The 22758-nt window shown below is 42.3% G+C and overlaps 1 protein-coding gene across 1 annotated transcript in view; it reads left to right on the forward strand.

Moving 5' to 3' along the window:
- The window catches only part of znf438 (zinc finger protein 438), a 45778-nt gene extending 23379 nt beyond the window's left edge, over window positions 1-22399 (forward strand). Inside the window, exons 2-4 of the mRNA XM_035142207.2 lie at window positions 5145-5241; window positions 17558-19348; window positions 19505-22399. Of these exons, the coding sequence (XP_034998098.1) occupies window positions 17586-19348; window positions 19505-20093 (2352 nt within the window). The 5' untranslated portion in view covers window positions 5145-5241; window positions 17558-17585 and the 3' untranslated portion in view covers window positions 20094-22399. The remainder of the gene's footprint in view (window positions 1-5144; window positions 5242-17557; window positions 19349-19504) is intronic.
- Window positions 22400-22758: the final 359 nt, after the last annotated feature.

Raw genomic sequence — 22758 nt, forward strand, 5'->3', positions numbered from 1 at the left:
CAAACAGAGCTCTACCTGCTCTTTATCCCATGCCCCATATCAGGGTGTAAACATCAGGCTCATTTAAAGTGCAAAACCTTAATCACCAGTGTAATCGCTGACATTGTCAGGCATGTTACTGGCCTGAGAGAAACTAGAGACAGCTTGGTGTAACTTTTTTTCCTTTTTTGTAAAAACACTTCTTAAAGCAACATTACAGTGTCAAGTTACAGCTCAGCCGTGGCCAGTCTCTTATGAACTGTCAAATATGTCAAGGGATTTAACAGTTCATAGAAGCATATGTGCTTCCCTTTTTTATATGCAATAGTCAACTGAATAACGTTGGGGTTCTGACTGTTAATCAAAGTTGTTTATGCTTACTACATAGAATCGATGCAAAGTAGTGTGTGGCTCGGGCAGCAATTTTCTATCCTTAATTCCATACACTGGAATTAAGGATTAAGGACACTATGGTGTTGGGAGCATTTGTGTGCTGGTGTGTCTGTTGCACTGCTGTTAACCTCCCAAAATGCTAGTTGGCTGTGGGGTTACTATGCCACTGCGTGTGTACTTCAAACAATGGCAACTGAAAAGGAGCGGCTTATGTTGGGGTTGGTGCTAATTAACGTTGAACAAAAGTTACCTTCCTGGAAATCAATGCAACAAAGAAAAGAGAGAAGATGTGTGAGAAGATAATGTGTGTCGCTCAGTGGCTTGACAAGGACAACTCACCCCCCTTCTGTCTTAATCAATTCATTGCATCACCTCCAACAGCTTCTCTTCTTTCTGCATATCTACACCACACGACAAAACAAAAGCAATTATCTTTTTTCCCGTTTATTTTGACAATTCATAGACCAATTGTAAAAGTAGTCTCCAGATTATTGTTAGATACAGGCCTATAAATGTCTAAATGTTCAGAACTTTTCGACCTTTGTTGTGAACTGTTACATCTGACCAGGCCCCCAGATTGATTGTTAACTTCCTGGTTAGTGTGACAGAACTGTGGTGAACAAGAAGAATACAAATGAATAAATCGATTAGTTAAAACAATGTTGTATTCTTCCTGTGTACATCTCTGACATCAGTTAACACAGTGAAGACAGTTTTGTAACAACCTGCTGACAAGACTGTTGTTCTGAGCACAGCCATGTCACAAGGTCAGAGGTGGGGTAAATTGAACAGCCGTAAGCTGTCTGTAACTTCAATAGAAGATAGTAGTAGACAGCATTAAAATACCGCCTTTGGTTATTATTTCTGATAAACCACTAACACAGTTGCTGCTATTGCTTTGCTTTCCTTTCCTATAGGTGGGAGAGGCTATCATGTGTAGAATGTCAACTGATTCTCCAGTTTACGTTTGGCATTCTGCGTTGAGCTTCACCGAACTTTGAATAAACAGGTGAACAGCTCTTTGTGCAGCAGCAGTGACACGACTTCAGTTTTCTGCGGACTGCGTCCAGCTGCCATTCTTTACTTGTCAAGGCTCAATGACTGCAGGTCACTTTAACAGTTTCAGAAAGAAAGCTGCAACCAGCATTACCACAGGCCAGGTAAACAGCCCATTCCAAACAGGCAGGTTTAGAATGGGCACTGTAACAGTGTGTAGAACTGGTGCGATAATAACCACAAGTCCCCCTTACAGTGTATCTGCAGCCTGTAAATATTAACATGTTTGAGCCTGTTCCTTTAGATGCCCCCCATTGTAAAAACAACTAATTATGTCTATACTTATACTGTGTGTGGTTACGTATGCTCACATTCAAAATCATGTAATGATATGAGAATGTCGCTCACACTGACGTTATTGCTTAATTTACTGTTCTGTTCTAATTACAGTTAAGTGTCTGCGTCTTTATCATTTAGGTCACAGTGACGTCTAATGTGCTGACACATATGTGTTCCGTAATATAAATCTACTGAGAAATGCTTAATTAGAAGAATAATTAGAGGATTGATTAGGCCTCCTATCAGGGAGTTTGTGAGTTCAAATGAAAATAAGCAGCACATGTCATTGTACATTGTGTAGCAGTGCTTCTCTAATGTACAGTGGCCTTGAGGTGTGATTTAGCAATGAAAGAGTGTTTTGTGATTAACTCTCAGCACATGTGCGCACACACACACACACACACACACACAGACACACACACACACACACACACACACACACACACACACACACAGACACACACACACACACACACACACACACACACTGATCCTATTGTACCAGTCGGGTCTAGCCGGCCTCTGCCTGGGCCAAAGCCTGTTAAGTCCAATTCAGAGTGTAGAGGCCGGTAATGAGCACTGTCAGAGTTGACATAACAACCTCCCGCTCTGTGGCTGAACAGTGGACTCAGACGGAGACAGGGAGAACAGGCAGGTTCCTTCTGTGCCTGGCCGATCCTGGGACTATGTTTAAATTCACTGTTGAAATTTCAAGTCAGGTTCACTTGTGTGTTGGCTACTTGACTTGTATTTGGAAATTTTAGGGTAAATTTGCAGTCAGAGCTAAATTGAAGTAGCCCTGAGCTCTCAAGTGTGGTTATGGAGACAAAGGAACCAAATTGTAATGTACTTTTGTTTCTGACTTAAAACTTGAAACAGTTGAAAATTAAAGGTCTCTACCTCTATGGGTTTTTCAATATTTAAACAAAGTTCTTGTGTATATGCACATCTCCCAAATAATTTTAGTTATGCACCCTGATTCACTTTCAGAAAGTATTTAGATCCATTCACCCATTGCATGTATTGTGTTGAAACTGTTTCCTTTAATTAGCTAGACTGTGGCAGCCCACCATATTCTTTTTGTCCCACCACAGTTTCATAATCAACCAAAAAATAAATGTACCTCACATAATAACATAAAATATCTCTAAGTTAGTGTTTTGCACCGTTGATTCCTAGGAGACTTGTCTGCAGTGTTTCTTGCCTCGTGCCCACCCTGTCTCTCCTCGCACTCTCACACTATTGTCCAGTAAGTTTTTACCATCCACACATACAGCCAAAATTTCACAGTTTCAACTGCAGCTGTTTGCATATACGAGTGGCATTTTCAGTTCTCTCAACTGCGAGAACTTCTTTCACTCTCTTGTCTGTGGTCTTGCGTGTGGAAGTGAAATCTCAATAGTCCTTAGAGACAACTGTTCTGTCAGGTTTAACTATGGGCTGTGGCTGGGCCACACAACGGCAGTCGAGGACTTGTTCTGAAGCCACTCCAGTGTTGTCTTGGCTGTATGCATGGGTCGCGTGCACTCTCGAGCAGGTTTTCTCCAAGGATCTTTCCGTCTTTATGTCGCTAGGAAGCACCTCATAGCCTCATGCTCCACTGTGGGGATTGTATTTGCCAGGTGATGAGCAGTGCCTGATATTGACCAGACGTATTTCTTTTGAGTTCTGCCCATGAAGTTAAAATTTGTCCCACACTTGAAGCTTGAAATATTGTTGTGCACCTTTGCCCTGATCTTTGCCTCCACAAAGTTTTTGTTCAGAGATGTACAGAGAGTCCGTGGACTTGGTTTGGATTTTGTGTGTCTTGACTTGCAGTGTTAATTGTGGGACCTTTTTACACACGCGTGTGTGTCTCTGTGTGTGTGTGTCTTTCTAAACTATGTCCAATCAAATTAATTAGCCAAAGGTGTCACAGTCCAATCAGGTACTAGACACATCTCAAGGATAAGGGAAGCAAACAGGAAGCACCCGACCATTTTAGTTTGAGATTTTAGTTTTACCAAAAATTGCAATTAATAACAAGTTTCACAAAACATGTTTTTAATTGCAATTTTTGGTTATTGGGTAGATTGAAATCTACAAACAAAATATACAACACAATGACGTTCAATAAGCAAAGGGGTCTGAATATGTTTTCTCAGTTGTGTCATAGAGTAGGCTGTATTAATGTTCGTTGCTATGTTCATTTGTCCTCAAGGTTAACATCCTGAACAGTGGTTTTGTTTACAATAAGCATTTTCTCTATCTGTCCCCATCCTGGCTCATTACAGTCAGCTTGTTTAGAGAGCTGTGTTGTCTGATTTTAGTGCAGGCAGCACAAACAGCTCCTGCATTCCAGCATCGCGTGTCCTGCTCCCCCATTTTTCAATAATTTATCCAGACAACTAGAGTGATTATTCTATGAATATGCACTAAAAATTCCTTTCTTGTGCTCTTTCTCTCCAAGTTTGTGCGTGTCAGTGTGTGCTCAAGTTTGTGTGTGCGGGCACATGTGAGCAAATGCGTCGCTGTGTGTATGCAGCTCTTTTCCGCCTGAAACAAAGGAGGTGTCAGGGCGAATTAGCCCCCTTACGACTGAACGCCAGAGAGCTTAGAGATGCACCACAGGTTCTGCTGAGTCGCACATGAGCCACGGTGTCTGCCTCTTTCCCTCTCCTTTCCCTCCCTTGCCCCCCACGCTCGGCCCCTCTCCACTCCTGAGCTGCTCTAACAAGGTTGTTGGAAGAGGATAAGGCATGTTAAATGAATAATTTACACAGAGGAGCGCTCCTTATTTATTTAATATGGCTGGATCTGACTGAGTGGGCAGCCCGCGTCCCCAACTGCCGAGACACTGTTGGCTAAACGAGCGCTCGCTTGGCTTAATGGAGGGCCAAAGCGACAGGCATTTAGAGAGAGCAAGGGGGGGGGGGCACGAGAGTCAGAGTTTGTAGATGGTCTGTGTGTGTGCTTGTGAAACAGACCGTGCTAGTGTACAAATAATGTTGCTACTCAATGTACTTTGCTGTTGCACGATTAGACTCTTTATAACTTGATGCAGACAGATCACATGAGAGACCCCCACCGCCTCAACTGTCTCAAAATGCTTCCAGGAATTTATGGAATGAATGATTGGTTATCCTCCGATGAATATATGGAGAAAAATGCACTCCTTTTTACACAGAGAGGGATAAGAATCATAGTTATAAATAAAGTTTAATATATTGAAAGAAATATGGTTTAATAATTCATTAATTTTGTAATGAAACATGAACTACAAAATATTATTTGATCTTTTTTATGTTTTTATTTCATAATGGCATTTGTCACCATGACCATGACAAAATGTAACTTTACTTGACAGCTGAGTCACCAGTACCCACCTCCTTTGTTTGTCACACATCTGTGATTGTTGTGGCTTGTCTTAATTTTTTCCCACATTTTATTCTCTACAGGGGGAGTGTGGAGAGGGGGGGGCAGGACCACAACCCGGGCACCACCCAGGAAGAGGAGGAGCGAGGGAGCAGCTGAGGAGGAGCAATCATCAAGTTGGTAAATACTTTGTAGTTTTGTCATCAGTCGCCTTAAGATATAAAAGTAAACTTTGTTGAACCCATGCAGCAGCAGAAGTACAAGAACAGATAATTGAAAAAAAAAAATTTTACACCATAAATACAATTTCTTTTTTTTTTTAATTGAAGCCAGAAAATCACTAAAAGATATAAGATTTTACATATAGTGATATGGTGAAAAATAGTAACTTTCAAATGTATTGTAACAGCAAGAAAGAAGACAAAAGATTTACAGAGTAAAAACAAAGGTGTACCTGAGGGAATGTGATAAAACGTCTTGTGTCTGCAAAAAACAGTAGCAGTGTTTTCTGTGGTTAGTTGCAAATTTCACAGTGTTAAAGACAGTGGGAGTCATGGGACTGTTCCGTGGTTGCTTGTTCTATAAAGGAAAGATGTGTAAATGTCGGTCTTGGTTAATAATTAAGAGTCAGTCCTTGTGTTTCTACAGACCCAGAAAATAAGGGTCAGACCAATCGGGGTTATATCACATAAATCCCTTAAAATCCACTCCCTGACATCTTTGCATGAATGTCCACACTTTGTCTTCCTCTTTCTCCTCCTCCTCATCTTCCTGTGGACAGAGGTAGTACCACCCAGCAGGAGCAATACATCGCCACAGTTCCTCTGTGTGTGTGTGCGTGTGTGTGTCCCAGGAGAATAAAATCCCAGAGCTCACACTGACCTCATTATAAAAATAGCTCATCTATCCAGCCATCACATTTCCCTCCATTTCCCCTTTCCTCCGCAATCTCTTAGATATATCGTGATGCTCTCTACCTTCCACTCTCCCCCTTCTGTCTCTCCATCAGTGTTTGTGCAGGACTTAACATGAGATTAAAAGCTTATGTATGCCAGTCCTTTATAATGGCAAGGTTCCCCCAGCACCTGTCATTACCAATCTGGCCGTAATCTGGGATCATAAGATGTCTTTTAATCACGAAACATCTCTGAGTAAACACTAAAGGCAGTGTTTACATGATCTGTTAGCATTGTGTCCTGGTTAGTGAGTTGCTACAATCCGTTCCACCATTTTTTTGGGCTTCCTCTGTTTTACCTGATCCATTGCCTCTCTTCACCCTCTCTCCCAGTGGAGCCAAATCCCCCCATTAGAGTGAACAGCGCTCACGTCTGTTTAATTTAACAGCAGCATCAGTGATCGTTACAGTCCAAGACTAGCTTTGATCCTGCCAGACAGCATGTCCCATGCTTTTAATAACTCAACAAAGAAACCCTAGCTGATGCTCGATTTATGGAATCTCGACAGAGATAGAGACTGAATGACAGGAAGAATTCACCACTTTCCAAATCTTTAGGAAGGAGACGTGCTTTAAATGAAACAATTTATCTCTTGGAGACTTAATTTAGCAGGTGTTTAGTTATTGAGCTTTCACATTTTCATTCAGTAAGGCCATGTTTTGCAATCTGATTAACCTCTGGAGTCACCTGTGGGAGCTGTTTGACACACTGTTGTCTATTGAGCCACTTCACTGGAGTGGTGCTGAAGCTCTTTAGGAATATACATAAATAATTACAGATAAACATAACCATATAGTTGTCAAAAACTGGATTGTCAAAAAAAGTCTAAAGAAGAAACACAAATTTTGGGGTTGTGTGAGGACTTTTTTCAGAATGTTTTTAATCAATTGTAAGCCACATTTTCATAAGCAAAGTACAAGCAGTTGCAGGTTCAGATATCTGAATGCTGACCATGAGGCGCTATCAGGTGAGCTAACGGGCATCTGGCGTACAGAGCCTCAAGTCCTCCTGCAGAGCCCTATTCTTTCTCCCCATTTCACACTTGTACTGTCCTATAAATAAAGGCAAAATTGCTCGAAAAGAAAAGACTGGATTTAATATCGTGGTAACGCCTTGAAAAATAATTTATTGGCCAAAGGTCAAGGGCGCTGGGACCGAACGCATTTTTGGTTTTAACTGAAGCATTCATACGCATTATGACAACATATGCTTGGTAACTTTTAATAAATTCACAACATAAATTATTAATCTGGACAGACGTGGATGTAAGCTGCAACTTGACTGATTTACGGAGGCGTTCAACCTCGAGGCAGAAATGATAGTTTTCATAGCTGAGATCCAGCTTGTAAGATTAGGAGATGCAACCCTGTAGCTCAGAAATGTTGCAATGCCGCCCTTGGAATACACCAGGGTAAACTTGGTTTTTGCTTTCAAATCGGAAGTCAAGACTTTCGTATGACAGGTGTCAGGAAAACCCTGTGTTCAGTGCAGGAACTAAACATAATTCACTCCACAGGGGATTCTAAAGTCAAGTTCCAGGTGTTTTACAGAAGAAGTCGGTTGTAATGCAGATTGTGGTTGGTGGTTGTGGGTTGTACCAGCCCAAGCAGTATCCTGTATGTGATGTTCAAGGTAGTCTGACTCAACAACCCTACACTATTTTTGCAGGCCCACTGACGCTGCATCTTGGGCTTAGCCCTGGCTACGACGATTGTGATTGGTTAAAGAGATGCAAACAACCCTGTGTTTTTTTTTCACCTAGAACAGAAGGTTAATGGGTGTAGCCAGACCAATCATTCCCCAGCACTGAGGAGATAGGTCTGTGTAAGACATACACATGCACAGACTAACATGCAAAACTATGTTCAAGGTAAGCCTGAAAGGAAATTTGTTAGATGATGCACAAACTGTGCTGTCACCTTGAATACATCTGAAACTAGGGCTGACTCAAATACCTTGAAGCTTTGAAGCTTTGACCAATGCTATGGTAATCAACGTCCAAATCAGGATTCAAACTCTCTTTTTTTATTATTTGCGTTTTCATGTGCATTAGCAAAAAAATATCCCATTAATTAAGAAATTGAAATCCAACATAATTCATTATATATCAATGCTCATTAGTTATTCTCAGTCAAGGACATTTAATCTTTGTGTTAGTTTTGTGCATGATGGGCTGATGACCTAATGTCAGCAGAGTTTGGCCCCTAGTGTCCCTCAAAGGATAAGCAATATACCTAATGGTTGGACGGACGGAATGATGGATGGATGAAGATGATCACTAGAACAGTATTTTTGTGATATTGTGCTTACACCTTTCAACAATGCTAGCAAGACATTGAAAAAGTCCAGTATTTGTAATAACTTTCAAATTTGTGAAGATGACCCCCAATGAGTCGTGCCATATACAACACAAATCAACAGTGACTTAAGCGGCCCTTTCTAAAACATTGTAATTTTTGAACCACAAGAGAAGTAAGGAAAGAGGATTGTTTCAAAGTTTTGTAGCATTCTTAAACAGTCCTGGGTTACAGATCAAGTTGTTGCTGAATAAAAGAACTAAAAGCCTCAAGTTCATGTCTCAAATCTGTAAATCTGTTGCCGTATCACACAGTATAATGTCGCTAATGCAGAGGTTTATTTCCGCTTTGACTGTAGACCAAAATAATTTAGAAGCAAGTGCAAGCATACTTGTTTGTGTTCATCTCTCCCGTGTAACATTACCTTCTCACCTGCATACCTAGCAGCTTATTCCCCCCAGAAGGGCCATCTTATGTTAAATAAGAAGAAGCTGCCTTGCATTGACCTGCTTTTAGAAGCCCAGGCTCACCTCAACAGGAGAACTGATGGGTTCATCTGCATATTCTTTTGATCTCACACTGGGTCTCTAGGAGCAGCCATCATTAAGGAAGTTTGCATGACGTTCTCTCTACTCTTATCTTGGCTGAAGCTCTACCACGTGCCCCTTGCTCGGCTAATGCCTTTCACTTCATCGCAGCCCTTTCAAATTCCGCTACCTTTCTACCGCCCTTCGATTCAAAGCCGCCCTCAGTTGGGTTGAAAGCCAAAACCACTCTTGTCTGTCCTTCACCGCTAAGCTGATGTGTTTGTGTCTGTGTTGTGTTGCCCTTGGGGTGGGTTACCTCCACCCCCACCCCTACCCCCTCCGTATCATTTCTTCTCCTCCCCACCTTGCTGTTTATCTGTCTCTGGGCTCATCACGTCCCTGAACCTGCTCTAATTAGCATCCCACACAACACTGTTTATTTACTCAGGTACCGACAGAAGGGGAGGGAGGTGGGAATGAAAGAGAGAGTCGGGGAAAAAGGGAGAAAGAGACAGAGAAAGCCGGGGAGCAGGAAGAGAGGGGGAAATGATTGAGAGAATCAAAGAACTATGAGACTCTCTCATAGCAGATGCAGAGGGTAATGATAGTTAGACAGACATGATGCAGAAAGTTGAGAAAGTGAGAGACGGAGAGCTTTCCCGCCTCTCTACACCTCTTCTCTGCCTTTTCCAGCGTTTCATCTGAGATGTAGAGTGCCTAAAATTAGCAAACTGGCAGCTTCCTCCCTTCCTTCCTTCCAGGGCCCCTATTAGAGTTCTCCCAGTGCGTTGAGTGATCATTATGGTGGGACCAGGAATGCAGGTGCTTTCTTAGTGTCCTAGTTGAGGTTGCAGTGGAATCACTTGAACTCGATGGGACCAATAGCCCAAATCTGTGTGAGTGTTCCAAACAGGTTTTTAACTTGGGAGTGGGTGCATCACTCTAATGCATTACAACAGTCACTGCATGTACATCAGTAGGGATGGAGGAGACAATAAATACATGACAGACAAATAGAGAGGATGGGAGAATGGAGCTTGATATAAATTTAAATGGCTTGTTATTTACCTCTTCTGTTAATTCAGGTTCGAACATCTTTAATCAGAGATTACCTGATTAAATAAAGGTTATAGAGCACATATCATATATTTCTTTTACAGTTGCTTAACCTTTTGTTCTCTGGTCCTGCTGCCTGATGTGGCTGTGTCTTTAATCTTGCATCATATGTCCTACTTTCTGAGTCCTACCTCACATGTCAAACATCTGTGGGCAAACATCTGAGATTTATGCTTCAAACAAACTATCCTACAAAGCAGTGTCTGCCCACATCTGAAGGCAAAGGTTTGTCCTTGTTTCCGAAAAGATACCACCACAACCCCCTTCCCCCTTTGTTATGTAATTGCGACTTGCCACAGACCAAGTGTGTGCCTCAAGAGATTTGAAATGTTTAGCTTCAGTCGGACCAAGCTGCCTCTTATTGTTTAATCTCTTAGAATGCTGTTTTGTCAGGTCCAACTCATGCTCAGTTGTATATAATTGTTTTGCAGAAATTATTTGTCTTCTAAGAAAAAAGTTGAGACATTCCTTTGTGATGAGGGGTGAGACACCAACCATAAACCATATTGCTGGTTTCAAACTAGACAGTTAAAGGAGTGGTGCACTTTTTTTCACTGGGGTGGAGGCAGAAAAACAATTGCATGAAAAAGTTTGGCCAACGATGTGCAAATTCCATAATTATTGATTTCCTTGAGTAAATATACACTGAAAAAAAGAGCTATTTCCAAGGACATGTTTTTTCTAAATGAATCCAAGAAAAGCACACTGAGTTGGGAAGCTTTTTTGACCACAAAGCATAAGTAAAACCTAGTTAGTTACACTAAGTATTTCTGATTAAACTCAATGTTAGTATTGACAGTTAAAAATAGCTTTTTGATTTATTTTTTTGAGGTGACAACACTTACTTAAAGGTATTAAACCAATGTGTCCCAGCAGACAGGGATAAATTGTTTGTTTCCTGGTCCGTCCCACATCCTCAGTCATTATTTTAAGCGTTTTTATCAACTTCCGCTTTGGCACAGAAACACAACTTTGTATGTCCGGCATTCTGTGTCGTACGTCCACCTGTATCTTTGTTTTTGTGTCTCTTATCTGCTTTTGTAGTATATTGCCAACATGTCATAATTTCCTGCTTTGTTCCTGTTGGTCACTCAGAAAAATGAGATTGCAGCAACTTCCTGACATCAGTGACACTGCACATTTGTGAAGCCAAATATCTGCCTGGACATTTTCACATTCAGCAGCATGGCATTTTAAATCAGCCATCCTCAGGAGCTGTTGCACTGAATGATGGCCTACGGCTGTTCACAACCAAAGATCTTACCTTGCCAAATGCAAGAATTCAGTCTTAACTAAAAGGGTCCAAACCTGCTGAATAATTTAATGACTGGATTTTTAGCACTATTTGGATTGTCTTTCACTACTTCAAATGTGTACGTTCGCAAACACACTTCCTGTCACATCCTTCTGCTGACTTCTGACGGCCCTCATCTCTCTCCTCTTTTCTCTTTTTCTCCTCCAACCCCCTTCCATTTTTTCACCACTCTTTAGTGCTGTTTGACCTATTCAGAAGGGTCCAAATGTCACAGCAGAGGAAAAGGTCAGGTAAAGGTTTAGTGTTGAGCAAAGTCTGGATGGCTAACACAGTGCTGGCTGCCTGAGGGGGGAGCGCACGTTAACACTTGAGACCTTGAACACACACCTCTACACACTCACACACACTGCTGTCACCTCTGCTTCACGTCGACGTCACTCAGCTCCGAGCCGACAGCCATGTCATCTGTGTGCATGTGTCTCTCCGTGTGCACGCTCATATGCTCATTTGGTTTATCTATGAGCATGGATGATTGAGGGCGTTACAACTTCCCAGGGATGACGCATGGCCTTGTTGGACATCAGGTCAGAGGTCATTGGTTGTCAGGGGTTTACAGCATCCTGCCTTCAAAGGCATTCGTTTTTTACTGAGTGTCCAGATTCTCACCAGTGACCACTCTTTGAAATCCTTAAGCCAGTGAATGTTGTCTGCTTGACTTCAGAATATTTATATCTAGAAAACAGTGTAAGTACAAATGAACATGATTAGATCGTTTATTTGATTATTTGTAAGACGCAAGTCAATGAAGGCAAACATCCAGGGTCTCATTTCACCTTATTCTATAAGAGGAATGGCAGGTTAGTAGTGGGATTTCTATATCGATGAATCTACATCCACATGCAGGGCAGAGCAGCAGGATCCTAATTGGAATGGATTTCTTCCCTGCATTGATTTTGCTCAGGTGACAGTGGATGACATACGTTTGTGTGTGCGTCTGTGCGCATGCCATGAATACCATATGGTGCCGTAATGGTCTCTTTTGCATCACCTTTCACTGTTTGTTGTTTGGTGAAAAGGTAGACGGAGCAGCTGGACACTACCAAACCGCCCATCATCGTGTGTGTGTGTGTGTGTGTGTGTGTGTTATTCAGCAGAGCTCTGGGACAAAACAAGGACCTCTGCAAACACTGATTTCATTTTCCCCATGATCGCCCTCGCTTCAGACCCCATCTCCTCGGAGCGTGCACACACTCATACACACTCATACATACACACAACCATACACCTTAGGCTGGAGAGCAAAGATGCGCAGTTAGCATGCATGCAGGAAGAAGCAATCGACCACAGATAACTCTTAAGTTCACTCAGGAGGAAAGAAAATAGTATGATCTCATTTCCTCTTGGACTGCAGGATCCATGAAATGCTGCCTTTGTTTTATTTGTAATTTTTTTTTACCACCTCTCTCACTCTCTGTCACATTCATTAATCCCACATGCTGTGTATGTGTGTTTGTGTGTCTGAGAGAAAGAAGGAGAGAGGGAGGAGGTAGGTGAAAGATGGCCGCTGGACATGGCTTCTCACAGCCTGCTGGCCCCGACCCCCTGTGAATTGCCCTCTTATCTAGCCCAGATCCTGGCCTTTCATCTGGGCTAAAACCTGGGGGAGCTTGGCCTCTGCTGGGTTTTTAGCCCTCCCTCCCACATATATATATATACACACAGAGAGACACACACTTCATTCCAGACCCCCTCTATCTCTAGGCTCTTTCTTTGAGTCCCAGATGAGCATTGCTCTCACCTACAAGGGAGATAACAAACCTCACACCACTCTGCTCCCTGCTCTGCTTTTTTCAAAACACTTTACACTAGATTTTTTTTATCATCACAACAGAAAAGAATAAACCTTTTCTTTTCCTATTGTCCTATGTCAACAAATGCTGTCCAGTGGCTGACATTTTCAAATGAAAATGTTTTTAATACTGTTTTTTTTTTTTAATCCAACCACAGTCTTAATACAATGTGGGAGCAAAATGTTGGACTCTGCACTTCAAATGTTAGTTGGCCAAAAGCGAGACAAAGTGGAATCAGAAAATGCATCATGGATGCTACCGAACACACCACGCTCTGTGCTTTTGACATTTCACAGAGCGACGCATTCACCCTTCACAACACTGCATTACTGGCGAACAATAGGCAGGTTGTTTTGGCAGGTCAGCCCTACGGTCTTGGCTGGACCACCTCTTCATGTGACCCAGGTCCTGGTTTTAGGGGCGTAAGCTGAAGTTTTTGTGTGTGTGTGTGTGTACATAGCTTTGTGCAGTTCATTTCATACCATTCCATTCCAGGTGGATGCCTGGCCCGTCGCCACACTGCCCTCCTGCTCAACCCTGACCCGTTTCCAGCGTAAACAGCAGTTCCTCACCTCTCACCCCTCTGGCTTTACCTGATAATCTGTCTCTGTGGATCACCCCCAACCTTTTTTTCTACTTTTTCTCCCTCAGCCTCTCACATTCTCTCCAGAAACCAGGTTTTAGCATCACCCCAGTCCTGAACTCTGACCCCAGTCAGATTAGAGTGGCTGGCGTTTCAAATCCAGCGGCAGATTGAGTAGCATCTGTGACCTCCCCTTACATTTCTCCCCTAGCCCACTGTGTTATTCCAACTCTGAACTGAGACAAGGTCAGTCAGATCCCTCTAACATCTAAAGTTAGACATGGGTTTGCAGTAGAAGGCGTTTTCATTTCATTGAATCAGCAGCGCATCTTCTCAGCCATGTAGGCATATTAGTGAAGGTAAACCACCAGGGTCCAGAGTTAAGAGCTGTTCATCCAGCCAAACAGAAGAGATGATGAGAGATGTTTTTTTTATTTTAAATTTTTTCTATTTATACTATCCACCTTAAGGATTGCTGCTGAATTTCGTTGCACACTGTGAAATGACAAAAGTATTCTATTCTATGTCTTTATCAGGATAAGCCTCTCGAAAAAAACGATCTACTGTGGCCTTCAGGAAACATTACATAAGTGGACCTTGTGTTGAATTATTTTTATTTTCTTCAAACCACCATTTCAAATGTTAACAAAGGAAATTAAATCAGCTACGTCTGGTGAAATCCAGGTACCAACCATACCTGACTTTTTTCCAATCAAGTTTCTTCCTTTGCTTGAATACAATAAGAATCACCATAGGATAATCGAGAATGATGCTGACAGGGCAAGCTGCCCGTCACTGGTACATCAACAAGTAAACAAACCCTTCCCAACTCATCCTATTTCCCTTGTCCTTCCCTTTTTCTTTTCCTGCTCCCATTTTGCTGAACTTGTGAAATAGATTGTTCTTAACATGCTTATTATGCAGAAGGGGGCATTCACTTAGAAGAGCATCCCATAAAGCAAAGTATAAAAAGAGCAGACACACAAATGGTAATAATGGAAATTGAAGACGTAAAGAGAATAGAAAAGGGTAGCCTATAGAGCTTTTTCAAATATTAATATTGTGTGGCCTACACCGGTAGAGGAGACTTTGTCATTTCCCCATTCTGTAGATGTACTTGAGGCTATGTCAACATCACTGACACTCACCTGTTGTATCAGCGTACTTCCTGTAGTTGAGTTCAAAGAGTGTGAGTGTGTGTTAAATCTGTTGCTTAAGCACCTCTAGAGACCTGTGCTGGTCTGTTGTACCAAAATACCAGATGTTCTAGGATCAGTTACTGATATATTCAGTCTTTGGAGGTTTTTTGTACCATTGTCCAACTTTTTCATTCAACTTTTCAAGTTTTTTTCCCATCCCATTAAACAATTTTCTGTACTACAGTTTTTTATGTCATAATGTCATCATACCATGTTTCTGAAAAGGTTTGCATGCTTCACATAAAGGCATTGAAGGACAATTTTGGACTGTTCTGTCATATCTTTTCTTACCCTAGTCACATGGTTGGTCCACCACTTTGTTCTGAAATATATCAGAGACTTATGCATGGATTCCCTTGAAAATTCTATACTAGACAAAATCTTCATTTATCCAGCGAAATATCTCAACAAAACAGATTGACTGATACATGGTCCAAAGACACAAAGTCCTTATGTCCCTTCTCCTTGCAGTTGATACAAATTTCCATGCAATGATACATCCATTGTCAGTCGGAAAATGCTTCTGGACCCAATTGGATAGACTTGCAACCAGAGCAATGCAACATGTGATGTAGTGCATCAACTACAGTTGTGTAAATTGTTTATTCTTCTTTATACTGAAAGTAGTAAATATACTGTCCAGTTTGTTTACTATTATTGTAATAAAGGATTAATCATACCTCACCACATCAGTGGCCGTCATCTTAGTTGTTAATGAAAGTTAGTTGTATCAAACCAACCTTCTAGATAGATGGGTTTGATTCGCCTAACCTTTCTCAAAATGAATGGAAATTTGTACATTTTTAACCACAGGGACAAAATAGCGACATCAGTGAACAGGTTTAAATATTGGATCACTTTGCTGAATAAATGTGCTTATTAATAAGAAAAAGTGTTGGGATCGTTGGTATTTTATTTGTGCTTTTCTTGTCTCCCGCTGTTGTTGAATGATGAATAATTCAATGTGGTTTTAAAACCAATATCAAATGGATAGAGATTCTTTAAATGTTAGATGCGTCTAAGTAATACACTTCAAACAGTACTCCGCCAGTACTACTACTACTTTTCCTGGTGGAATGAGACAAACGCATTGTAAAGCTAAAACTTGTATTTGTGTGGTGCGACGTGGTGTCGGGTAACGTCTGCAGAATCATGTGTGACAAAAGGATTACAGGCCTACTAGCTGCTTCTCCAGCTGTTGATACACACCTTTCTCTTCCCCTTAATGTCACACTATTACTTTCACACGGTAGAATTCATCACCAAGGGTTGTCTCTACCCCATTCTCCCACTTTCTACAGCCATATAAAATGCCCATAGGAACATACATCCCACAGTTTTATTCCACTATGTTTCCAGCCAAAGTCACAGTCAAACTGGAATCAGCTATCCACACAGAGGAGGAATATCTCCAGTTTTATGGAGTCGTAATGCGGTAGGGGTACAGTATAAATAATCTCTCCCCACAGAAACACTTCCAGCTGTTAAACAATATGCCCTTTGCAGTTTTTCTTTTCATTCTTTTTCAATGTATAAAGCTTCTTGCTCAGACTGCTTTGAAAATGAATACATGTTTTTTTGTAATGAGAAATTATGTTTTTGAATATTTGCCTTTTGTGACACCTCCAGATTGTTTGACTTTATGCTGATTAATATTAGAGTGGAGTTGGAACTCTGCCTGTATCAAACCATGCTTTTGAAAATCGGGTCATAATGTGAAATTCAAAGCGCCGAATGTGTTTACAATTAGACCATTTAAAGCATTCCACTGTAATCTCTCCCTCCTTTTGATATAAAGATACGGTATTGATATAACTAAAGGGAGTTTTGCCTTTGTTTTTAAAGCCATACCTGTGGCTTTTGATTGATGGATGGAAACTGCTCGGTAGATTGAGGTAATAAAGACTTGCTTAAAACCTCACTCTGAGGTTATAGTTTCTCTGTAGAGTTCAGCAGTATTTTGTATCAACACAGGGAGTATGGTGAGACTCAGTGTGGAAAGCCTTATCCCTTCTGGGTAACCATGAAGTATTATTTGTGAACAAGGGATGATCCAGGGCTTTTTGGGGGGGCATCGTCATTGCCCATCGGCCAGACTGCAATGCTGGTCAGTGGAGGGGGAGATGAGAAGGGACCCCCCTCTTCATCTGGTAAAGATTCTGCCGTTGGGCAGCTTTCATGCTCCACTGGCTGATCCTTGCAGGAAGTGAGGGGAGGTACAAGAAGCCCCCTACAGAGTCACAGCATGTACCATGGCTGCATGCTGAGCCCAAATCAAAGGGGGCAGTCTGCCCATAGCCTGGGGGAGAGGGAGCTTCTGCTGTATGTGACCAGAGACATTGGTATTAGGACAGCTTGTCACACTTGTGCAGATGCCTGTATTTTTGACAGCGCGTTTGCTTCTCTTCAGCTTAGGTTGCACATAAATGACACTAAAAAAGACCTTTCGCCGTGAGGTCACATTTTTTGTAATGACCTTGGTAGCTTAGACTAAAACAGGAAGTCATGTTGCTATCTCAGTTTGTCGTATAAGGTTTGTTCGATCCAATGGATCCAGGACTTCAATTATGCACGCCTTTGCATTGTTGGACTTTCTGTTCAAGTGGACACACTTGAGTTGAGGTTTTGAGGTAGAAGGGTAATTTAAGTCTTGAAGGGTTAGCTAGTCTCAGTGTAATTCCTTATACTGCTGTTTTTTGTCTTTGTGTTTTAGTTGGTAGCAAGTGAGTCCAGACCTTCAGATGAAGAGCCTTCAGTTCCGGAGCATTGCCCCTAAGGCTCCGGCCGTGGTGCCCTCCCCCTCCCCTGCGGTCCTGTCCTGCCAGCCTCCCTCTGCCCTCCCCGAAGCTACCACCAGCTCCAGCCCTAAGTCCATCATTGTACCCACCCAAAACTATGCACTGATGCAAATAGCAGGTCAGGATGGCACATTCTCCCTGGTGGCACTGCCCCCTTCTGTCTCCTCTCAGACACCACAGCAACAACAGCAACAAACCCAGTCAGTTCAAAAGAACCTCAAACTGCCCATTCCCAGATACCAGCCGGTGAGGAGCAAGGGGACCACAGATAAGATAAAATCACCACCACCAGCTGCTAAGATGAAAACGGCTGCCATGGCTGCTGTTACATTGCAGACTAAGGTGGCGGTGGGTGGGGTATCATCAGTGATGAATATAAAACAGGAGTCCAAGCACACAAAGGAAACCCTAGTGCCCAAAGAGGAACCTTCAGAGCAGGTAATTCTGATTGACCCAAGCTCCTCTGACATCTCTGTCACAGCACTGCTCCCAGATAATGCTGTCCTGTATCCCAGCTCTCAATTGGAGCGAGCACCAGATGGCCCTGAACGACCTGCGACAACTGGTCTTATTCAGAACCTTCAGTTTCCTCCTATTGCTGTCAAAAGCTCACTGGGCAAATCCTTAGAGGAAAGTAAGACCACATTGAGGCTGTGCCAATCTAAACCAACTGCACCCCAGCCCCAGAGCAGCATCACTGTTCTGTCTCCAGCCATCTTCAGCAAAGCAGTCCAGATTATCCCGTCCCCACCTAAGGGTAAACTTCCTATTCTGCCATACGCTAAAATGAAGAGTGCCCTCATCCCAGCTGCCAAGCTCAGCAATTTGTCCCCTGAGAAGAAGGGTTTCTCTTGCCAGACAGGGCACACCAGCCCCATAGATCCTACACCCAAGACCCTAGAGCCAGCTGAAGCCTTGAGTAACAACCACGTGTCAGACTGTGCTCTACAGACCCAGGCAAAAAACACTTCCATGCCTGTGTTGGGGATCCTCCAGAAACCACCTGGCAAGAAGCGAGGGAGGAAGAGAAAGACAATGGAAGACATCTTGGCATTTGAGGCCCGAAAGAAGAGGTCCTTGTCCTTCTTCCGTAGAAGGGTCCCCGAGAAACCTCCAGCAGTTGTTCAAGGCTCCAAACAAAAAGAGGTTGATATTTCAAAGAAGTACCGGAGCATCCGACCCAAGCCACTGTTGGTTATGGAAACAGTTCCCCAACTTGTTAGTTTGCCTGCAATTGCCTCAGATGGCCAGGAACAGGAGCTAATACTTGGTCACCAGTTTCCCACCACTACCACAACCAAGGCCCTTGACTGTCCTCCCCAACCAGCCCCAGTAGCCCTCCATCTAAGAGCTGCTTCCCATACTAGAGTGTTCATAGGCAGCCGTCCACTCCACCGTTGTCCTACTTGCAGCCGCTGTTTCCAGTTCAAGCACCACCTCCAGAGCCACATCAACAGTCACACCAACAGTCGACCCTATGTCTGTCCAGTATGTCGCAAAGCCTACGCTCACTCTGGCAGCTTGAGTACTCATATGAAGCTTCATCACACTGAGGTACGTCCTCGTCGGTCTCTGAGTTGTGAATTCTGTGAGAAGGCCTTTGGATATGTGGGGGTGTACTTCAGTCATCTCAAAGAGGTCCACAAGGTGGTACTGACTGTGGAGCCATCCATCAGCCACCATGAAGATGACATGTCTGTTGAGGGGTAAGATTATTATCTGTTGCATTCTACCAAGTTTTTTTTCTAACTTTCCGTAGATTAAACAGGTAGACAAACTGATGGCTTGCCCAGCATGGCAACATTTAACAGTGGTAACAAAGTGATCAGAAATTACCATTAGTCACTTCTTTTTCTCACCAGGGCCCACTCCCCAGATCCATCTGATGAGCAGGACCGTGAAGACCCTGTTGAGTTGCAGATCAAATGTGGTCGCTGTCAGGCGATCACTCCTACCTTTGCTGACATGAAGATGCACTTGCTTTATGTGCACAGAGAAGAGGTCAAGGTCCGACTCAATGATGGCCAATCAGTGCGGGGTTGCCGTGAGGCTGAGAATGAACTGGTAAAGCATGCTGCCCACTATTGGCGGCAGCTCAACGAGAAACGCAACCTGGTTAAGTGCGGCAACTGTGACGAAGAGTTTATCTCTTTCTCCAAACTTAAGAGGCACATCATGTCCCACCACCGTGAAAGAGAGGGCGAGGATAGTGGGACTATCTCATCACCAGACAGAGGTGGAGGACTTGGTGTCCTTGCAGCAGGTGCAGCCTTCAACTGTGTGCTCTGTAGCGAGGTGTTGGACAGTAAAGAGGAGGTGATGGAGCACTGGAGGAGTTGCCACCACTGTGAGCAACCTAGCCTGCTTTGGGATGCGCTGAGCTCCTACTCTGGCCAGGAAGAATGTGAGGCAGATGGGGATTTGGACACTCCTGCTCCAAGCCCACACTAACCAGCCCAGCCCTTGGATGGGCATGGAGCCCTCCACCATGGCTCCTCCTCACACACACTCAGTCCTAACAATCAACAGCACAGGGATAGAGTCTCTCTTATGTTTTTCAGCACCAGTTTCATCTTTCACCAGCTGAGGCATCTGATTTAGTCCAAAGGAAGAAAAGGAAATCAAGCCTGTGGTGAAAATTGATCTTGTGTTACATTTCATAAGAGATGCTCTCTTTAAGCCAGAGAATCCAATTTTATAAACAATATTATTTTTCATGTTGTTTTTGATTGCACCGTTTTTGTTTGGAGATATGTATTTAATATCCTGTTCAAAATTATTTTTTTCTACTGCTTATTTAAAGGTTACTAAAAGGGTAATTTATAACCTAGCTGACACAGTAAAACTGTTCAATGTTCATTTCACCCAAACACGTCCTGAGGTATTACGCCATGCTTTAAATTTGGTTTCATGTGCTCAGTATTTCTCATATCTTTGCTGAGATTTCTGGCTCCAAACTAATGGAAAACTACATAGTTCCTACAAGTTCCAAAATAATATTGTTTCTGACGTTTTATGTATTTTTTTTAGATGGTGATAGTAGAGAGGCGATAAGAAAATGAAGGAGACAGAGATACGGCTAAGGTCTTTGGTTAGGTTTAAACCAGAGATGCAATTCATGACTCCTAAACAAGTTCTTTTCTTGGAGGAAATAAGCTGTTCTCTTGTCATTTTAAATGCTGTGATTTCCACAAACCAGATTCCAATAGAATCCACTGTGTCGGAGTGTATGGCAGGAATCTCAGAGATGGAACTACCACACTGATGTGCAAGGTTGAATACCACTCTAGAATAGTGTGACAATACATGTATATCTTAATTGGATAGACTGATGCATTAAAATACTGAGACACGTGAATCTTATTATAAGGGCACACTGTCGACTGTCACTCTGACCGACAAGTTATCTATTGGCCTTGGATTATTACAGCGAAAAACAAACCAGTATCTGTACAATCCTGTGTGTAATATTCCTCCTGCAACAGAAAATCAACATTTTTAGTCAAGACTTGAAGTTTCACAGTCTGACAAAGGGCAGTATTAGGGTCCTCTGTCAACTCTGACCCATGAAGGAACACTTTCCTAACCAGCACCCAAGAGACATCCTTGTGGCCTTCTGAAAAAAATAGTTCATACGTATTGTGGCTTATCATCAGTATGGTCCTCTGTAGGCCCAGTTTTATCTGTTTGACTTGTTGATTAATGCCTATATGTGTATTCTATGATATGCCAAGGGTCTATTCACACTAGTGATTGTAGAAGTGAAGCTTGTTAACCACTGACGGAATACTGTTTGTTAATTTAGTAAATACGCAAAGGAAACCATCAAATTGCCTACCTGTCGTTGCCAGCTCATACCTGTGGAACCGTGTGCACCCAGGCTCAATTATTATAGTTAATATAAACCGTTGTCAAGTCCAGAAAAATATGCTATTTTATATTATAGATTAAGTCAGATCTTTTAGTATATTTATGCTTGTGGTTGGTCCTTAAAGAACCGGCACTGAGACATTTGATTTGTTTGCTTCTTCTAATTTGGGGATGCTTAATGTCTTGTTTCTCAGTTGGGAGGTAGGAAGTAGCTTGTGTGTGTGTTTATCTTTCGTATAAAGAAAAAAATATCACAGGGTCAAGTGAATGTACCTGAATGTTTTAAAAACCCTACCAAAAGTATATGCTATATAGACTTATTCTATAGATAGAATATATAGATATATTGAGAAAAAAACCATATATATTTACATAGAGTAACTAGTGAATCAGCTGCTTTGTTCTGTCACAGTTGAGGAGGGAAAAAAGAGATGAATATATATAATTGCCAAACCAGGCAACAAAAGCCATGCAGAGCTGTCCTTATGTGTCTGACACAAAGCGTGGGACTGTGAATGAAGGGCAAAGCACTGATGTGTACGTGTCGCACTGAGTGGGTAAACTCCAGTTTACTATACTACTGTTCATTGAATACCATGGTAGAGTGTTCATCAGTGACCTGTCCTTTGTTTTCATGACCTCAACCCAAACCAGGAAGTGACAGAATTAAGGTTCAGACTCTTCTTTCCTCAGTTAGTTGAGAGACTTACATGACTGTCAGCACAAGTCCGAAAGTGAAAAAAAAATCCCTCGTTTAGGTGATAAATGTTTTTGGCTCACTTGTTGACTGTGTCAAAAAAAGAAAAGACTGAAAGTGTTTGTGTTTGTGAGTGTTTGTGTTCCTGAAGAACCTGATGTTTATCAGAATAAAGATATGCTTTGTTGAAGACAGTGTGATGGTTTCATTAGAGCTTCTTTACTCTGATTCAAGAACACTTACCAGAGTTTTAATGTCAGATGTCAAATATTTTCTGTAATGTCAGAAGACTTGAGTGACACTAGAAAGAAAGTTTACAGTGAGAAGAAGATAAAGAGACAACAGCTACAATGCTAGCAGCTCTCTGAAGTGCTGGAGCTAAATGCTAACATCAGGATGCTAGCACACAGTTTTAATCATTTGTACGTTTGTCAGTTTAGTGTGTTGACATGCTAACATTTGCTAATAGTGTTGCAAGAATGAGTCTTAAAACATTTTTGCACTTCCACTTTCCTCCTCCTGAGGTCGATGGGTTTTTACCTTCTCCAC

This window comes from Hippoglossus stenolepis, chromosome 19, assembly GCF_022539355.2.
Source record: "Hippoglossus stenolepis isolate QCI-W04-F060 chromosome 19, HSTE1.2, whole genome shotgun sequence".
Classification (NCBI taxonomy): domain Eukaryota; kingdom Metazoa; phylum Chordata; class Actinopteri; order Pleuronectiformes; family Pleuronectidae; genus Hippoglossus; species Hippoglossus stenolepis.